Source organism: Phyllostomus hastatus, unplaced genomic scaffold (genome assembly GCF_019186645.2).
Source record: "Phyllostomus hastatus isolate PE091 unplaced genomic scaffold, TTU_PhHast_1.1 phas_scaffold_39, whole genome shotgun sequence".
NCBI lineage: Eukaryota > Metazoa > Chordata > Mammalia > Chiroptera > Phyllostomidae > Phyllostomus > Phyllostomus hastatus.
In genome coordinates this window covers 11,096,428-11,114,829 of record NW_025334028.1, presented here as the reverse complement: position 1 = coordinate 11,114,829, position 18,402 = coordinate 11,096,428, and the positions used below count along the sequence as shown (strand labels likewise).

At 35.4% G+C, this 18,402-nt stretch overlaps 1 protein-coding gene across 12 annotated transcripts in view; it reads right to left on the bottom strand.

Annotated features, from left to right (window-relative positions):
* PTPN13 (protein tyrosine phosphatase non-receptor type 13) overlaps window positions 1-18,402 on the bottom strand; it is a 203,536-nt gene that overhangs the window by 44,880 nt on the left and 140,254 nt on the right. For 7 of the 12 annotated variants that reach the window (XM_045820083.1, XM_045820090.1, XM_045820086.1 and 4 more), the window contains 8 exons: window positions 11,478-11,567; window positions 11,064-11,171; window positions 10,762-10,893; window positions 6,280-6,743; window positions 5,126-5,272; window positions 3,818-3,911; window positions 1,086-1,171; window positions 244-406 (listed from right to left, as the gene is read on the bottom strand). In XM_045820083.1, the coding sequence (XP_045676039.1) occupies window positions 244-406; window positions 1,086-1,171; window positions 3,818-3,911; window positions 5,126-5,272; window positions 6,280-6,743; window positions 10,762-10,893; window positions 11,064-11,171; window positions 11,478-11,567 (1,284 nt within the window). The remainder of the gene's footprint in view (window positions 1-243; window positions 407-1,085; window positions 1,172-3,817; window positions 3,912-5,125; window positions 5,273-6,279; window positions 6,744-10,761; window positions 10,894-11,063; window positions 11,172-11,477; window positions 11,568-18,402) is intronic. The other 5 variants (XM_045820085.1, XM_045820088.1, XM_045820095.1 and 2 more) reach the window with 2 other exon arrangements.

Here is an 18,402-nt window from a genome sequence, read left to right as displayed (position 1 = left end):
TTTTGAATTTTATAGCTATTTTAGGTATTATATGATAACATGTTTCATGCATGACTTCATTAGTCTTTCAGACTCTAAAAGCTGCAAAAATGTCCTTTAAAAATTCAGTGTAGTGCTGTATCAGATTATATACACTTGATAAGAGTAATTAGAGGCATGAACTGTGATCCAACATGCAAAGCTCAAAGTTTGAGTAAGCCAGGAATAAGTGAAAGCTGAGACTGTAGTGTGCAAAGGTCTGACCTTCAGTAACAAAGCTGTAGTCTTTGACAGGAGTCATTTTCTTCATCGTTTTTTCAGGGACTTGACCTTGGCCATCTGATTCTGGAAGAGTGCACTGTGGGGTTACAGGGACATGTTCTTTGGATGCTGGAGACTGTCCCTTTTCCAACAACAGATGGACCAACTGGACAAATGAAAAAGCACTTTATTAACTAAAAATAATTATAAGAAAGTACATAAATTTTCAGGACTCTGTATAATTGATAGTATAAAATCATTTTAAGTAAATACCTGGTCTACCAAAATATAGGTAGGAAAAAACCAAGATACAAAAGCAAGGGATTGAAAACTTCAAAATCAAGTTTTTACTATTTTCTGTATAAAAAGAAAAATGATTAAAAGAAAATGTTCTATTATAAAAACAACGAACATATTATAGAAAACTTAGGTATTAGAATAAAATCACCACTGCAGTATAATATGTAGACTATTATAAATAATGTGGTAATCTCCCTGACTCATACTCTAATTGAGCAAAAATAAATTTAGCCTTTGGGATAAAGAATGATGAGAATTAAAATCACTAGATATTTGTAGATGCTGATGAAAAAAAATGTAATCTCCATCATTCTTCCTGTCAGATTTCTGGTAATATTAATGCTAAATATGACACAAAAAGTCAGTTTCCCACATATAAAACAATAACAATAAAAAAATCTTCTCATAGTACTTCTTAATTTGGAAGAAAAAAATACTATGATATGTGTATAAATCAGGCTTGGTTTCTTGACTAACAGATTTGGAGATCTCACACGTTATGTTTTTCCAAGGTATCTTAAAAATTTGGTATAATGATCTCTTACCTGTCCTGTATTTCTCAGTGTTTCCACAGCTTGCTTATGTGTAGCTCCTTCCAGGCTAACTCCATTGACAGCTAGGACACGGTCACCTATAAATTAGGCAGTCAGTTTGGAAGAAGCAAATCATAAAACACAATCATGTTCTTTGATACCCTATGATCATTTTGTATTAATTAATTTGTTGAGGAGAGACTCAGGCAAATTCTGGTTAACATTATGTCACAGTTTCTTAATGTATATTTAATTTCATTCCCAATTCTATGGCTAATCTTAGGTACATTTTATTTTATATTTTTGTAAAATTCTTTAATTACTAATTTTTAACATATTTTATTGATTATTCTATTATTTGTCCCAACTTTTCCTCCCTTGACCCCTTCCACCCGGTACCCCTAGTCGTTCCATCAACTCCCCTTCTTAGTTCATGTCCGTGGGTCATACATATAAGTTCTTTGGCTACTCTATTACCTATATTGTTCTTAACCTCCCCCTACCTATTCTACCTACCAATTTGTACTTCTTAATCCCTACACCTTTTCCCCCATTCTCCCCCTACCCCTTCCCAACTGATAACCCTCCAAATCATCTCCATATCTAAGATTTTGTTTTTGTTCTGCTTGTTTGCTTAGTTTGTCTTTTAGATTCAGTTAATTTATTATCATTTTAATGTTCATAGCTTTGATCTTCTTTTTCTTAAATATTTAAGTCCTGTTGACATTGCATACAGTATGGGCTTGGTGATGATGAACTCCTTTAGCTTTACCTTGTCTGGGAAGCACTTTACCTGTCCTTCAATTCTAAATGATAGCTTTGCTGGATAGAGTGATCTAGGTCGTAGGTCCTTGCTTCTCATCACTTTGAATAATTCTTGCCAGTCCTTTCTGGCCTGCAAAGTTTCTTTTGAGAAATCAATTGAGAGTCTTATGGGAACTCCTTTGTTGGTAACTCTCTGCTTTTCTCTTGCTGCTTTTCAGATTCCTTCTTTATTTTTAACCTTGGCATTTTAATTATGATGTGTCTTGCTGTGGTCCTCTTTGGGTCCAACTTGTTTGGGACTCTGTGTTTTCTGGGCTTGTATGTCTATTTCCTTCACCAAATTAGGGAAGTTTTCTTTCATTATTTTTTCAAACATGTTTTCAATTTCTTGCTCTTCCTCTTCTCCTTCCAGCACCCCTATGATTCTAATGTTGGTGTGTTTGAAGTTGTCCCAGAGGCTCTTAGCCTATCCTTGTTTTTTTGGATTCTTCTTTCTGTTCTCATTGAATAGTTTTTTTCCCTTCTGTTCCAAATCATTGACTTGATTCTTGGCTTCATCCATTCCACTGTTGGTTCCCTGTAAATTTTTATTTCACTTAGTATAATCTTCACCTTTACCTGGGTCTTTTTTGTACTGTTGAAATACCTAATGAGTTCCTTGAGCATCCTAATAACAAGTGTTTTGAACTCTGCATCTGATAGATCGCTTATTTCCACTTAGTTTAATTCTTTTTCTGGAGGCTTGTGTTGTTCTTTCATTTGGGCCATATTTCTCTGTCTCCTCATTTTGGCAGCCTTCCTGTGTTTTTATGTATTAGGTAGAGCTGTTTTGACTTCCTGTCTTAGCAGTGCAGCCTATTGTACAAAAGCACTCAGGTGAGTTAGTTGGGGTGGAGCCTTAGGTAATCACCAAGGCGGACAACCTGTTTTGCCCCTCTGTGTATGTGTGGGGACTCAGAGAGGAGACAGTTCCACTGCCTGGCCTCTGGAGTTTTATCTGGGAGGAAGCTGTCTCCTGCCACTCACCCTGATACCCAGCACTACAGTTTCTCCCCATATTGCCACTGGTGCCCTTCCAGCTGTTGCCCTGGTGCTAAAGTCCAAAGGTAGTGAGTCTGTAGAAGTTCTTGTCTGTTGCAAGACCTTTAAGAGGAGACTTCCGAGAATCTTGCAGTTTCTTCCACAACCCCAACCCCCACTAGTTTTTACAGCCAGAAGTTATGGGGACTTATCTTCCTGACACTAGAACCCTGGGCTGGGTGGTCTGGTGTGGGGCTGGGATCCCTCACTCCTGAAGTGTCCCTCCTGATTTTTTTTTTGTTATCCCTCCCAATTTTTATCTACCACATGTGGGTATGGGACTGGCTGTTCCACATCTCTGCCCCTCCTACCCATCTGGATGAATGTGGCTTTTTTAATTCTTTGATTGTTGGACTTCCATAGAACTCGATTTTCTGATGATTCTGGGTGATATTTGTTTTGTAGTCTAGTTGCAATTTCTACTGTGGTTATGCAAGGAGGCAGGCTGTGTTTAAGCACACCTCCATCTTGACTGGAAGTCTACCCTTAGATACATTTTAGAACAACATATATATATTGTGAAATTGATTTAAATCATGGTAAAAGATAAACTGAACTACAAATGCAGAGCAATTGGAGGGAACTAACCTGGTTAGTTCTTATTAGAAATGTAGATGTCAGTGTTCTTCTAAAGGCACTATCCCACTCCCATTCTCTGGTAACTGGCATCTTAGAAAGTATAAAACATTGTCAAGATAATTTCTGATAGTAGAGAATGAGCTGCAAAAGCAGTTTTGGAATGACATCAAGTAGTGTTTTAATGCTGAAGTCTTAAAATAACTGTATATATCCTTATTTTATATTATGAATAATTTGAAGGCCTTTATTAACTTCCTCTTTCTTATTTACTTGAAGTGATAATCCTATATATAATTCCCATACACACATAAATACTCTACCTTTGTGAATTCTACCATCCAGCTCTGCTGCTCCCTTGGGAATAACAGCTTTCACATAAATGCCACCATGTCTGACACTGGTATTCACACCTCCCTAAGTGGAAAGAGACAAATAAAGCAACATTTTGTAATACAAAAAGGTTCACACTCCATTTTTCAAATCTGAGAACTAGAAAGCACTCAATTTATCAGCGAAAGCAGCTGCAGCATGTTAGCACATGCAATTACTTCAAAACCCAGCAATATTTCTAGATAAGTTTTCCAAATGTTAAAGCAGTTACTTTTTGGGAAAACTCTTTATTCAGAAAATTACATTCCAGATCTTGACTATATAAAGAATTATTTTTCCTTTGTAAAGCTACACCATGCATTATGAGCAGTCAGAAAGCACAATCCATGTATGTAAAATTAGTGTAAGAACTTAACAGAAAAAATACCATATGGAATAATATACTTCTGATCATTTTAGCTAATCTGAAAGCAAATTTCATAAGTCAAAGAAAATTGTTTTTTCATTTTGAAAGATTTTAGTAGAGAAGTTTGCTTATAGTGCAGATGAGAGATAATGAGTAGATTCTCCATCTCAAGTGGATATACAGGTTTTATTTCCCTTCACAAAAGGAAGATAATAAAATTCTAAAGAAGTTAAGGGCAAAAGGAAAAAGAGTTATACTATTTTTATAAGTGCTAGACAATTATACCTTCTTTTTGATATCAGTATACTAATAGTTCAATTTCTGCAATGTTTCTAGATTGCTTTTCATAACCAAATCCTTCAAATATCATAAATGATACTGTTATCATTTAGGGTATAATATATTCACTAAAAAATTCTAAAGTAATTTTAGCAAGTAGTCTATGCTTATATTATAACTACCTTAAAATATATATATTCTTTGGGAAACTAATTTTAAAATACTAATCATGTTTAAAAATTAAGATATATTATAGAAAGGGCATGTACATTAGACTTCAATTTATGACAGAGGTCAAAATGTATTATTCCATGTTCATGCAGAACCTATCAAATGTATACAAAACATACTTGTTAATTTTATATTTTCCAAGTCTTATGTCAGATTAAGCAAGTATGAAACCTGTTGGAGGGGTAGGTAGCATTTGTTTAATGTATTTTAACCGCAGTAAAAAGTGACTAGTACACTCAAGTTTTTAAAAAGGTTTTAAGATATGGTTCAATTTCTGATTTTGAAAGTATTTGACAAGTTTCCTTTTTGAAGCAAAATAATTGAATAATAAATTGGAATACAATAGGCTGCTGGAAATGGAGAAGAGAAAACATTTGAAAACCTTGTCAAACAGTACCGTGACACTTATTCCCAAGCTGTTATCATTTTTAGTCAGTTCAACCTCAAAGATATCTCCAGGTTTAGGAGGTGATGAAGAAAAAGTTTTAAAATTCATTTTGTTGGATGTATTCATTGAGGAGGAAGGTTCCTTAACAAAGAAAAAAAAACAAAAGGATTTCTTGTTAGACTCAAAAGGAATTATGATGGGAAGATCCACTATGTATTTTTGGGAAAAGTTAAGAAAAAATAAGATACTGAGGGATACAGTGGATTCAAAAATCAGGGTTGGAAGTGATCTCCTAGATCATCGAATCCAATGCCTTCACATTTCATGGTTGAGGAAATCGGGGTCTAGAGATTAAAGGGCTTGCTTCCAGTCAAACAGCTAGACACGGCAGAGGGAAGCCCAGGACCCAGGTCAGACCTGGCTTTTACATAATCCTTGTCCAAAGCTTTTTGGAAAGCATTCCCATTCCCTTCAAAAAATCAATATGTATTAAGCAGTAGCTCTTCACTTAGAAGATTTTAAGATGAGTAGACTCCATATTTACTTTGCTTATGTTTATAAATTCAATATAAACATAGGCACAATAGCTGAGTCTCATTTATAAGGACATAACCCTCTTATGAAGAATGTTGGTTTTTAATTTAAAAAAGGGCTTAAGGTTCTATTCTGAATTTGCTTGTGCATGTGAGTTTAAATTTGTATCATTTCTAGGAAATGAGCAATTTTTCTATGTTGTTGCTCTTATTGCCACACATCAGAACTTCACAAGAATTTAGGTTATCTATAATAAAGTCAACTGGCCATTCCATGAACTATTTAGGAGCAATAATTTTCAGATATTAAATTCTCTTATAACAGAAAGTGTACAAGACATAAGCAACTTGTAAAAAACAATCATAATCTGATTATTAAATTCCTTTGTATTATCAGGTAACAAGTTCCCAGAATAATAGCCATTTTAGAGTTAGTATTCAAAGCTGCTAGTTTCTCTGAAAGTTAGCATCAAATGCAATAGCAGTTAGTAGCATAATACATAAATCATTCCTCCTTTCCAGAATAATGTAAGTAGTTCATAGTAGATTGTCCTGCTCTGTAATATATTTGCTGTTGTTTATTAAATTAAAAAAAAGATTCAAATTAAACTATGCCTTTTTTGGTGTTTGATGATCCTGACTGCTGGAGTAAGTGGCTTCATCCATGTCTGAATCTCCACGATCAGAGTAATCTGTTGCATCAGAAATGCCTGGTTTTTTAGCTTTGCTTTGGTTACTGTCAGTAGAAGTCCTCTTCTTCTCAGGGCCTTTGGATACCACAGAAGGAGAATGGCTGCCATGCTGGGATTCTTGCCAGGTTCGTTCACCTACATGGCTGGCAAAGAAACCATTGACCTGGCTCTGGGACAAGCTGGCACTCTCAGTCCTAGAGTCTTGAGAACTCAGGCTTCCTTCCCTTAGCCCCCCAGACAGCCCAAAAGAGCTCTCTGAGATGTGCCTCAAGGTACCATGTGACCAGCGGTGATCCTCAGAAGACTCTATAGCACTGTCTTGCATGTAGGACGCTTTCTTCATGTAATTTTTCATGCCATTGGCAATGTGCACAGGAGTAGAAGGCACTAAAAGTCAAAATCCATCAATGAAAACAACAGGTTAGTGACACACATGTCTGTGCTTACACACATGCACAATGTTCCCTGAGGACTGGTGGGCCGATTTTAGGCAGGATATCACATATACCACACCTGACCCGGGCCTGCACTCATGACAAGAACCCAGCAAGTGTAGTAAATGCTTTCTGTTTCTTTGTTCCTCCCTCTGGTCATTCTTGAGGCAACCTCTATTGAAATGTGTACCCCCTTCACCTTAACTCCCCATTTCTACCTATTTCAAGTGAGTCTCCTCTGTGAAGGCTTTATTGATTTCCTAACTATTCTGGGTCTCCAAAATTTCTTGTTTTGTATGTTTAATGGTTATTTATATATTTATTGTATATTGCCATACCAGGCTGCATTTTTTTGGACTCCAAATTATTATCAAGAAAGGTAACTTCAAATATCTTATATACAGTTCTTATCAAAAGCCACTTAAGAAGGCTTTCCTAAGTAAGACACAAACCACACCGGACATTTGCAAAAGAGTTACAGGCGCAAATTTATAAGAAACTAAAAGTTTTATGTAGCAATCAAAGTCAAGGCCAACTGAAGAGTAATGAGCAGCAAGAGAGAAAATGCTTGGAACAAAACAAAAAATAATCAAAGACTTAATATCTTTAATATACAAAGAATTTCTAAGTCAATGAGAAAAGTTTAGACCTCCTAGGGAACAAGAGTATTAGGAGTAAAATCCTCATAACTAATAAATATATAAAAAGACATTCTCATTGTTCATCAGGGATATGCAGTTTAATGCACTTTTCTACCTATTTGCCTGACAAAAATGAGAATGGTAAGTTCTCATACCACTGATGGTGTGAAGAACACTGTCACTATCTAGTTGGTTGACAATAAATTACTAAAATTTGGGCAAACTGGTAGCATTTGTCAAAAACTTAACTGTGCATACTCAATCTATTTCTAGGTATCTAACCTAGAAATACATACATTTTTCAATGGTATGTAAACAAGTGTATTTGTTACAGAGACATATGTATTATAATTCTAGCTAACCTGGATATACAAAAGAAAAAATTATATCAATTTTGGTATTCCCAGAAACAAAATGTAATGCCATATCAAAAAGGTATATATATTCATGGATGTCCAGAATATATTGAGTAACAAGTTAGAGACTGATATTCAGAGTATAAAAATAATTGCAGTTTAGTTTAAAAAGTGTATATATGGATGTATGTATATGTATCTTTTTTTAAAAAAAAACTGTAATACATAACAAATAGTTTCCCTAGGAAACAGGGCAGATATTTATTTATTTATTTATTTATTTATTTATTTATTTATTTATTTATTTTCAGGTTGCAAACTGTTTATTTTTAATTGTTATATATTTTGTGATTTATTTTATTTTATTTTTTATTGTTCAAGTACAGTTTTCTGCCTTTTCCCCCCACCCCTCCCTACCACCCTTTCCCACCACCCCAGCCCTCCCTGCCTCCCTCCCCCATTTCCACTCCCCACTGTTGTTGTCCATATGTCCTTTATAATTGTTTGTAAAGGAGACTTTTAGTTTTTACGGCATAGGTTTCTGTATAAATTGGCTTCATTGAAATAAACTAGGGCACATTCTATAACTTAAAAAAATGGAAAACAGAAAGAAAAAATAAAGACCTCTGCTAATTGATAACTGAGAGCGACAGCCTGAGGTAGATACTGGTAATGGTCTATGTTCTTGGAGTTTTATCTGTTTTCAAGTTACACTACAGTATAGCTACACACTGCGAAAAGATTAATATGGCCTTCTGAAGGAACAATCCCACAGAGCTATACTTTAACATTATGCTTTTAACTTTATTGAGAATAGACAGTAAAAGATAAAATAACCACATGAAAGTCTGCTGAGAAGAAAGCTTTATAGATTCCCTCCTATGTTCCTCTGTTAAGTGGTTGGACTTCCTCTTAACATCTATCACAGTTAGAGTCGGTCGGCAGCTGTGTCCCCTAGTAAAGTGTCATGAGGGTAGAGGTTCTGTGACTTTTATGTCATAGGCACTAGTAAATATTTGCTGAATAAATGAATAGATTTTCTATAGAACATCTATCAAAAACAAAATTCAGATGGAAGTCTTAGGACTTTATTCAGAGACAAAATGAGTTTCTTCTGAATTCATATTTCTTTGCCCAGAATAATGGTAAGTAATGGAACTCAACGTTCTACTTTTTTGGGTCTTGGTTGTTTAAAACTCAGAAGCATGCTACATTTTCTTCCTTTGCCAAAGACCTAGACTACAATCAGGTTACAGGGCTCTTTGGGGCAGTGGTGGTGCTTTTTTACCTGTTGTGTTTGTTCACAGTAAACAAGTGTTGAAAACATTATTTATATACATACATATTATATATATACACACAACATGTATACAATATTTAGTGAATAAAAGAAAACAGTCATTTGCATCTAAACTTGATTTTTAGCTAATGTATTACTAATTATTTTATGTTTCCCAGTATCTTTGGAATCAAAGTAATTTACATGTACCTAGCACATTAATGTTTTTTGTTTTTTGGTTTTTTTTTTTTACAGATTTTATTTATTTACTTTTAGAGAGGGACTGGAGTGAGAAAGAGAGAGAGAGAAACATCAATGTGTGGTTGCCGAGGGTCATGGCCTGCAACCCAGGCATGTACCCTGACTGGGAATCGAACCTGCGACACTTTGGTTCGCAGCCCGCGCTCAATCCACTGAGCTACTCCAGTCAGGGCTTTTTTTTTTTTTTTTTTGTAATGTTTTTGAAAAATACTGTTAATAATGACAGCTGAATCTCACATTTAAGTGCTTAATATGTACCAGGCAATGCGCTAAGTCTTCACATGCATTATCTTAATTTTCACAATCTACAAAATAAGCACTTTTACATTCACCATTTGATATATGAGCACAGTGAGGCTTAGCAAGTTCAAGCGATTTACTCCAGGTACACAGTGCTAAGTGGTGGAGACTCTGTGGCCCTTCCCATTGCCCACTGCATCACACTGGACTGGACTACAAGTGCAGTGAATGCTTCTTTCACAAACAGTGCCCTGCACGTGATCCTCATAACTCAGATGCCAGGCAGACAAGGTGTCTCCTCTTTAAAGAAAAAAACAACTGTGGCTGAAGAGGACTATGTCATACAGCTACTAAGTGACTCAGGCGTGGCTCAAACTTCAGTCATCTGATCTTCATCAAGTGGTTTTTCTCCCATAACATGCCAATGGTAGGGACTGACACAAAATGATATGGTCTTGTTTTGAAATTGCTAGTATGTTGCCCTCCTTTCCTTTTTATAATCTGGTTCAGAACAGGCTTTCATAGATGTCATGTTTTTATGTGTTGTGTTTTGTATTACATAGGCAATGATAAAGAATTTCATTTCTGATTTGGTCTAAGTGATGGAAAACAAGTCGTCAGGAGAATTTGTTCATTACTTAAGTGCCATCAATTTTGCATAGCAAATCCATTTTTATTCAGAAACAGCTGACCCTTGAACACAGGTTTGAACTGCATGGGTCCACTTATACACAATTTTTTTCAGTAAATACCTATACTATTTTTGACCTGTGGTTGGGTGTCTGCAGATGTGGAGGGCCAACTGTATGCATTGATCTATGTCATGATATAAAGGGGACTTGAGCATCTGTGGATTTTGGTACCCATGGGGGCTCTGGAACCAATCCTGTAAGGGGAGAAAACTTAAGTTTTGGGAAAGTCAAAAGGTAGACAAGGCTTTTAAACTATGTGGGTGATTGGTGCCCCTAACCCCCAGTTTGCTCAAGGGTCAACTGTATTACTAAAGAGGAATGAGACAGAAAATCATAGAAGTAATAAATCAAAAAGCTATAGTGACCCATAAAATTAAAACAATCAGCCCTATACATCTAAAATTTCCAGAAAGGAAATGAGCTTAAATCCAATTTATTGGACCAAAGTATTGAGGTTCTTGTGAAAATGAAACAGAACACAGTTAAGCAACATTTGTATTACCTTTAGATATCTTTTCTTTTGGCTGAGAGATAACAAGTGTCACATCTTCAGGTGCATTCTGCAAAATTTCAATTGCAGCATGGTGGCTGACCCCCTCTAAGCTCACACTATTTACAGATATCAAACGGTCTCCTGTAAAAATAGACAATCCAGTATTTTCAATGACAAAGAAAAACTCATTCTAATTATTAGAAATGTCACTCCTCCCATTATTTTTGTTTTGTCCAAATTCCACTTTTGACATCTGTGCAAATTCGTGCCAAACAGTAAAGCACTCAGGAAATCACCAAAATGTAAACTACCTGGCTTTAAACATCCATCCAAGTCAGCTGGTCCTCCAGGAGTAACTGAACTAATAAATACACCGAGATCCAGTCTTCCCATCTTCTCCCCACCAATAATTTGAAATCCTGTGAAATAGCACATTTTAAAAAGATCTTGATTATACTGGTGTTTTCAGTGACTAACAATTAGCCTGTTTGACACATAGAAGTGTGGAGACTGTCATAGCAAATGTGATTAATAGTTAACACATGGGAGATGGGACCATTAAATCTGGTGAAAGTATTGCTTGTAAGCATTTCAGCTTTGGTATTTCCTGACTGGGCATGTGGGGTGAGGTGCTGTGAGTGGGCAGCCAGTGTCCTGATCAGAAGTAGGTTGTGTCTCGATGCCAATGCTACGCTACGGGCTTTAAGAATCTCATAGTGACTTACCTAAGCCATACTTTGCGTCTTTTTTCAGGTTTACCAACGTGATCTCCCTTTCTGGTGAAGATGCTATGCTCCATCTTTTGTGTAGGCCATCTATTGAAAATGTATTAATTTTAAGAGAAAATAAACACAACATGCTCAGGTATTAAGACTGTCTGCTTGTTCCAATTTAAATATTAACAACACTCATTAACAGATTGCTCATTCACTATAAATTTATATTTTAAATAATATGCCACCATCTTATGTTTTGATAGTGATTCACCATTTACAAAATGACTATGTTATCACATTTATTCCTTACACACGATTTTCTGTATATAGATACATTTGTTAGAAATTAGTAAATAAATCTCAAGAGGTTAAATAATTTGAATGGGTTTAACTCAGCTAGTACTCGCAAGAGCCGAATCTTAAAGCAAGGTTTTCCAACTCCATAAGTGTCTTTCTGTTGCATCACCATTGACTTCCTGAATTTGACAATGCTCAATACATTCAGAATTTCCTATTAATAAGTAGTTGACATTTTTATTTATAATAACTAAAATATTCATGGTAAGTTCTAGAGTTAAATAGCAATGAAATGATTTATTTCTAGAAATTTCAATAATGACTCTTCTAGCACATTTACATTCTCAAAGGACTTTATTTCTTATTTTACTTGTGGAACAATCTCATGAAGTAGGTAAAGAGATCTTTAATCAATGTCTTGTGCATGAGGAATGATAGTTCATGATTTGTTCAACATTACAACTAGTATCGCTACCTTGCAAAATGTCGCCTGTACTTGATAAATGCTAAACACTACAGTTAACTTTTTATTTCCACTTGGTTTAAGTAGGTTAATCATTCATAAATAGCTACTAAGTTAAACAAATGAATGTCACTTAATTGTCATTTTAACAACAAACAATTCTTCATGGACTTAGCAATCCAACCATTTGAATTCAAGGATTCACCAGTGACACCTCTCTTCTTGTTCTAAGCTGAATTGTGACCCTTCTCCCCCTTCTCCCCCTTCTCCCCTGCAATTTATATGTTCAAGCCCTAAGCACCTCAGAATCTGACCATGTTTGCAGATAGGTTTTTAAAGAGATAATTAAGTTGCAATGAGGTCATTAGGGCAGGCTTTACACCTTGATCTCAGACTCCTAGCCCCTAGGAACTGTGAGATATTTAATTTGTTGTTTAAGCCACCTAATTTATGGGACCTTGTTATGGCAGCTCTAGCAAATTAATACCTTCTTAACATCAATTATAATTTGACAGTTCAAACTTCTGTGCATGTGGTGATAATGGTGCTAAATGAGTCCAACAGAATCAGAAAGATATTTTGGTAAACTAAACCTTTAAATTCATCTCTACACAGTTTTTAAATATATTGGAGCTTTGTGAAAATTAGAAATTATCTGCCAACATATAATTCACACGTGGATTTAAAATTGTACTGTTACAAAACAAGTAGTAAGTTTACTGTACAACATACATTAATGCTTAAATGATATATGTGATACTTGTATTCTAGAAATAAATCCCTTTAATTTCAGAAAATACAATTATTTGTTCTCTGAAGTAAATTAACCTTGTCCCTTAAACATCAAGTATAAGTGCATGTTTATAGGGAACTCCCTGTAGCGTACATGTCCATTTTGTTTCTCTTTTGACCAAAATTCAGTTATAAACTTAGTTATAATCAGTAAGAGTAAAGAGTAACTCAGTATTCTTAATTAACTAAAATCCCTCCCCCAAATCACTGCACAATGTTGTGAAGAGCCTTAATATACATATTAGGTATATGTGTATAAGTATAAACTCCACGGGTTACTTAATGCCTAGCTTAATATTATCATCTAAACATCCAAGATGCTTTTATCCTAAAATAGACAATAAACTCTAGTTTTCAGCTAGAATCAAATACAAAATACAGCAGAATAAAACCCATAAAATAAAATAAAACAAATAAGAGAGAGAGGTCACGTTAAGTATTTAAATGAGAACTTTTGTCACCATCATGAAGACAGAGTCCATTCACTTTATATAGAGTGTTTTTGCCTTCAGTTATAAAACTTATATTCCTAATGTTCCTCGGGAGTATCATCTGCTAGAAAGTCAGGGATATCTATTCAAAGAATAAAAATGCCATTTTCTTTCCCATCATATGCACTAATAAGATTGGTTATTTATATTGTTTATTTGGCTGATAAGTGTGTTTAAGATACATCCTAGGTAAACATTATTGGATTACACACACACACTAAAATTGAACTATTTTTACATATTTACTTTCCTAACAATAAGCAACAGCTTAAGCTTTCCATATTCAAGGATTCACTAGTGACATTTAAGTATTCATTTATTCAATTATTCTTTCATCCTTCAAATGTTTACTGAACAATTTTCTTGTGAAAGTTCCTCACTGGGTAATTTTGGAACATAAAATGAAATAATGTATATGAAAGCCACTAGCATAGTAAATGTGAGCTGAATGAGACCAAACGTTTGCTAGAGGAGCAAAGATCTAGCCTGACTGATACAGAGAATGTTGTTAAGACCATCAGTTAAACAGCTGCATAGCAAAGGCATGAGTAAGATCTGTAAGAAAGGAGAGGCTTCTTCTTGCCAAAAATAAAGATTTCAAGGAAATGAGGTAGGATTTTAACGAGTGGATTATGGAGATGGTTATACAGCAACTACTAAGGCATTAGCAAAAGTCGAGATGGAAAGAAGGCAGAGAGAGTTCTGGGGAAATGCCATAGTTGAGTTAGGCTAGAGTACAAGACTTGAGTAGGGTGCATTTAACTATTCTTTTGGAAACAGAAGCTTTGCTAACCTACTCTTTTTAACAGTGATATGTCCTCCCCATCACAGTCCACCCCCGTATAAAAGGACTTATTAACTCGAGGACAGAGGAAGGAAAAATGTTGGTGTACAACTTCATGTTACTAGGTAGTACTGAGCACACGCCGAGTTTTTATTTATCTTTGTATTCTATTCACATATATGTTCAAATATTTTTCCATTGGTTTAAAAAAAGAGAGAGGAGAAGTATCTGAGAGCATATAATACATGACAATGAAATATAAAGGCAAATTTGGACTGCAATGGGGACTGAATAGAATTTATGAATCCCTGAAAGTGAAGGTAGCTAGAAACTTCAAGTACCAAGACATTTCTGAGTTAATTTTGTATATGGAAACAAACAATAATATTCAAGGAGTACTGTATTTTGCCATGTATAATGGGCTCCCGTATGTAATGTGAACCCAACATTTTTGGACAGTTTAAATAAAATAGCTTTCATTTAAAATTTTTAATTCAATTATTTATTTATTTATGTTTGGATACTTGTTCTTCATATTATTATGGAATTTTAGCATTTATTTTTGAATATATTATGGTACAAAAAATTTTATGTAACAAGTAATTACAAAACACAGGAACAGATACAAAGCAATCCAGGCACTACCCATGCATAATGTGCATCCTTATTTTCCTTAAAAAATTTGGGCAAAAAACTGCACATACACATGGAAAAATACACTACTTATCTTTAAATCCTTATTTTTTCCCCCGTTAACATACTGTATGATCCAACAAATTCTGTAAATATTTTACAGTAAAAAAGGGCCTCAACTTGAAATTTCCACATCTCTGTTTTCCACTTCTCCTGCTGTATTATCATGTAACTATCAGTGTCATTCTCAATAATGTACCTGGAAGATATCTAAATCTAATAAATGCATAATTTAGAAATAAAATATATACCCTTTCTGCATTAGAGACTGTTGTCCCAATGCTGCCTTTCTCATCTCTTGTAAGGTTCATGTGAACATCTATAGTCCCTAACTAGAATAACTGTAGGTACTAATAATAAGTATAGCTATGAGTAAACTAATTGAATTTCTTGGTAAGATCATATTTCTAATAAGGCCAAAGCCATACAGGGTGGGGCAAAAGTAGATTTACAGTTGTGTGTGTGGAAAATAATACAATAATAAATAATACAGGAATAAACTGTTTTGCATACTCACAACTGTACCTACTTTCGTCCCATCCTGTCTAATCAATCAACATTTTTTTTTGCAAAACAAACTAATTTCTTGGTTATAGATGTAGGCCCTTGTCAATTACAGAGCAGCTTCATGCCACTGATTCTAAGATTAATTGGACTACAGGTAGAGAAGGTTTTAGATATATCCATCACTCACCCTAGGGGAAAAGATCCATTCCAAATCCTGGGGATGATGGGTCAGTAGTAGTACCATGTAGGTATATAAACAAAGAGAGGTACTTTTCATTGTTATACTACTAATATAATAACTGCTCTGGTGGTAAGAGGACCATGGAAACTCTGCTGTTTTATTTCTGCTAGTACTAAATATCTGAGTGTTTGGGGCTATATAACATTTTGGGGACTCATTTGACTCATCCATAAAATAAAAAGACTTGGTTTGGATAAACTTTAAAGTTCCTTTTGGTCCTCAATTTAGTTGATTCTATTTTTTTACTTCTGGTTAATTCCCTTATCTGTTGAGTCTTCTGTAGCACTTTGAACTTTTATTTTTATTATAACTTTTAACTTTGCATATATATTTCAATTAAACTTTAGGTGGAAAAAACCTAGCATTTAAAATCACATTATTCCTTGACACTTGAGTAAACAAAGTATGTTTTACAATATCACTTCTGTTTGTACAACATTTTATTACTTGGAATAAAGATCAGCCATAAGAAGATGGAGGCACAGGTAAATACAGCTGGTTTCCTTGTACAACCACAGCAGAAATCACAACTAAACTATGAAACAACTATCAACCAAAACTGTCAGAAAATTGAGCTGTATGGAAGTCTAACAACCAAGGAATTAAAGAAGTCACATTCATTCAGATGGGTAGGATGGGCATAGATGCAGAGACGTGGGGACAGGTGGTCCTGTGTGGTGGATGAAAATCAAAAAAATATCTCAGAAGTAATGGAACCCAGCCACACACCAGACCACCCAGCCCAGGTTCCAATGCCTATAAGACAGGTCTGCATAACATCTGAATGTAAAAATAAGCAGGGGTTAGGAGGCAGAGAAGCTATGGGATTCTCAGGCATTTCCTCTTAAAGGGTCTGCAATGGACTTAGGACTTACGCAGACTGACTTCCTCTGGGCTGGTGTACTGGGGCAGCAGCTTGAAGGACACTGGTGTCATACAGGGAGAAACTGAAGTGACTGGCACCATGGCAAGTGCTGGGCTACAGCTTCCTCCCAGGAAAACACCAGAGGCCAGGCAGTGGCTATTATTCCCTTTCTGAGCCCTCCCCTAAACACAGTCACAGAGTGGATGGCACCATATCTGAGACTCCAACAACCTGGTTCACATGGGTTGCTCTGCCTAAAGGTTCCCTAAGGCTCCACCCTATCCAACTTACAGGTGCGCTTTTCTACATTAGTCCATGTTACTGACAGAGGGAGTCAAAACAGCTCTACCTAATACATAGAAACAAACACAGGGAGGCTGCCAAAATGAGGAGACAAATAAATATGGCCCAAATGAAAGAACAGAACAAAACTCCAGAAAAAGAACTACATGAAGTGGAAATAAGTAATCTATCAGATGCAGAGTTCAAAACACTAGTTGAAAGGATGCTCAAGAAACTAATCACTCAACAGCATAAGACCCAGGCAGAAATGAAGGCTACACTAAGTGAAATAAAGAAAAAATTACAGGGAATCAACAGTGAAGTAGATGAAGCCAAGAATCAGATCAATGATTTGGAACACAAGGAAAAAAAGTCAATCAGAACAGCAAGAAGAAAAAATACCCCCACCCCAAAAAGAAAAAGGACAGATAGGCTAAGAAGCCTCTGGGACAGCTTCAAATATACCAACAGTTACATCATTGGGGTGCCAGAAGGAGAAGAGAAACAGCAAGAAAAAGAAAACTTCTCTAATGTGGTGAAGGCAATAGACATACAAGTCCAGGAAACAGAGATTCACGAACAAGATGTACACAAAGAGAACTACAACAAGATACACCATAATTAAAATGTCAAAGCTTAAAGATAAAGAAAGAATCTTAAAAGCAGCAAGAGAAAGGCAGATAGTTATCTACAAAGATGTTCCCATAAGACTATCAGCTGATTTCTCAAAAGAAACTTTGCAGGCAAAAGGGACTGAAAAGAAGTATTCCAAGTGATGAAAAGGACCCACATCGAAGATTACTCTATGCAGCAAAGCTATCATTTAGAATTGAAGGGCAGGTAAAGTGCTTCCCAGACAAGGTAAAGCTAAAGGAGTTCATCATCACCAAGCCCATACTGTATGAAATGTTAAAGGGATTTATTTAAGAAAAAGATCAAAACTATGAACATTAAAATGGCAATGAATTCACAACTATCAACAACTGAAGGGAGAAAAACAAACTAAGGAAACAAGCAGAACAAAAACAATCATAGATATGGAGATTATTTGGAGAGTTATCATTTGGGAGAGGGAAAGAGGAGAATGGAGGAAAAGGTGCAGGGATTAAGTACAAAGTGGTAAGTACAAAATAGGCAGGAGGAGGTTAAGAACAGTATAGGAAATTGTGAAACCAAAGAATTGATATGCATAACCCATGGACATGAACTAAAGGGTGGAGGGTGCCTAAAGGGAATGAAGGGTACTGGGTTGAGGGGGGCAAAGGGGAAAAGTTGGGACAACTGTAATAGCATTACCCATAAAATATATTTTTAAAAGATTGGCCATAAAATAATAACCAGATTTAATATTAGGAGAAAAAGCTTATTTTACCATCTGTACCAAGTTCCTCTGTACCAGAATAACTTATTTCACATGATGTTTTTTTCCCTGCATTTTGTTTTTTTAAGAGTGTTCAACCCCATTTTTGTGGTTTGATCAGGAAGAAAGGTAACAAGTCTAGATAAAAATTACTTTCCA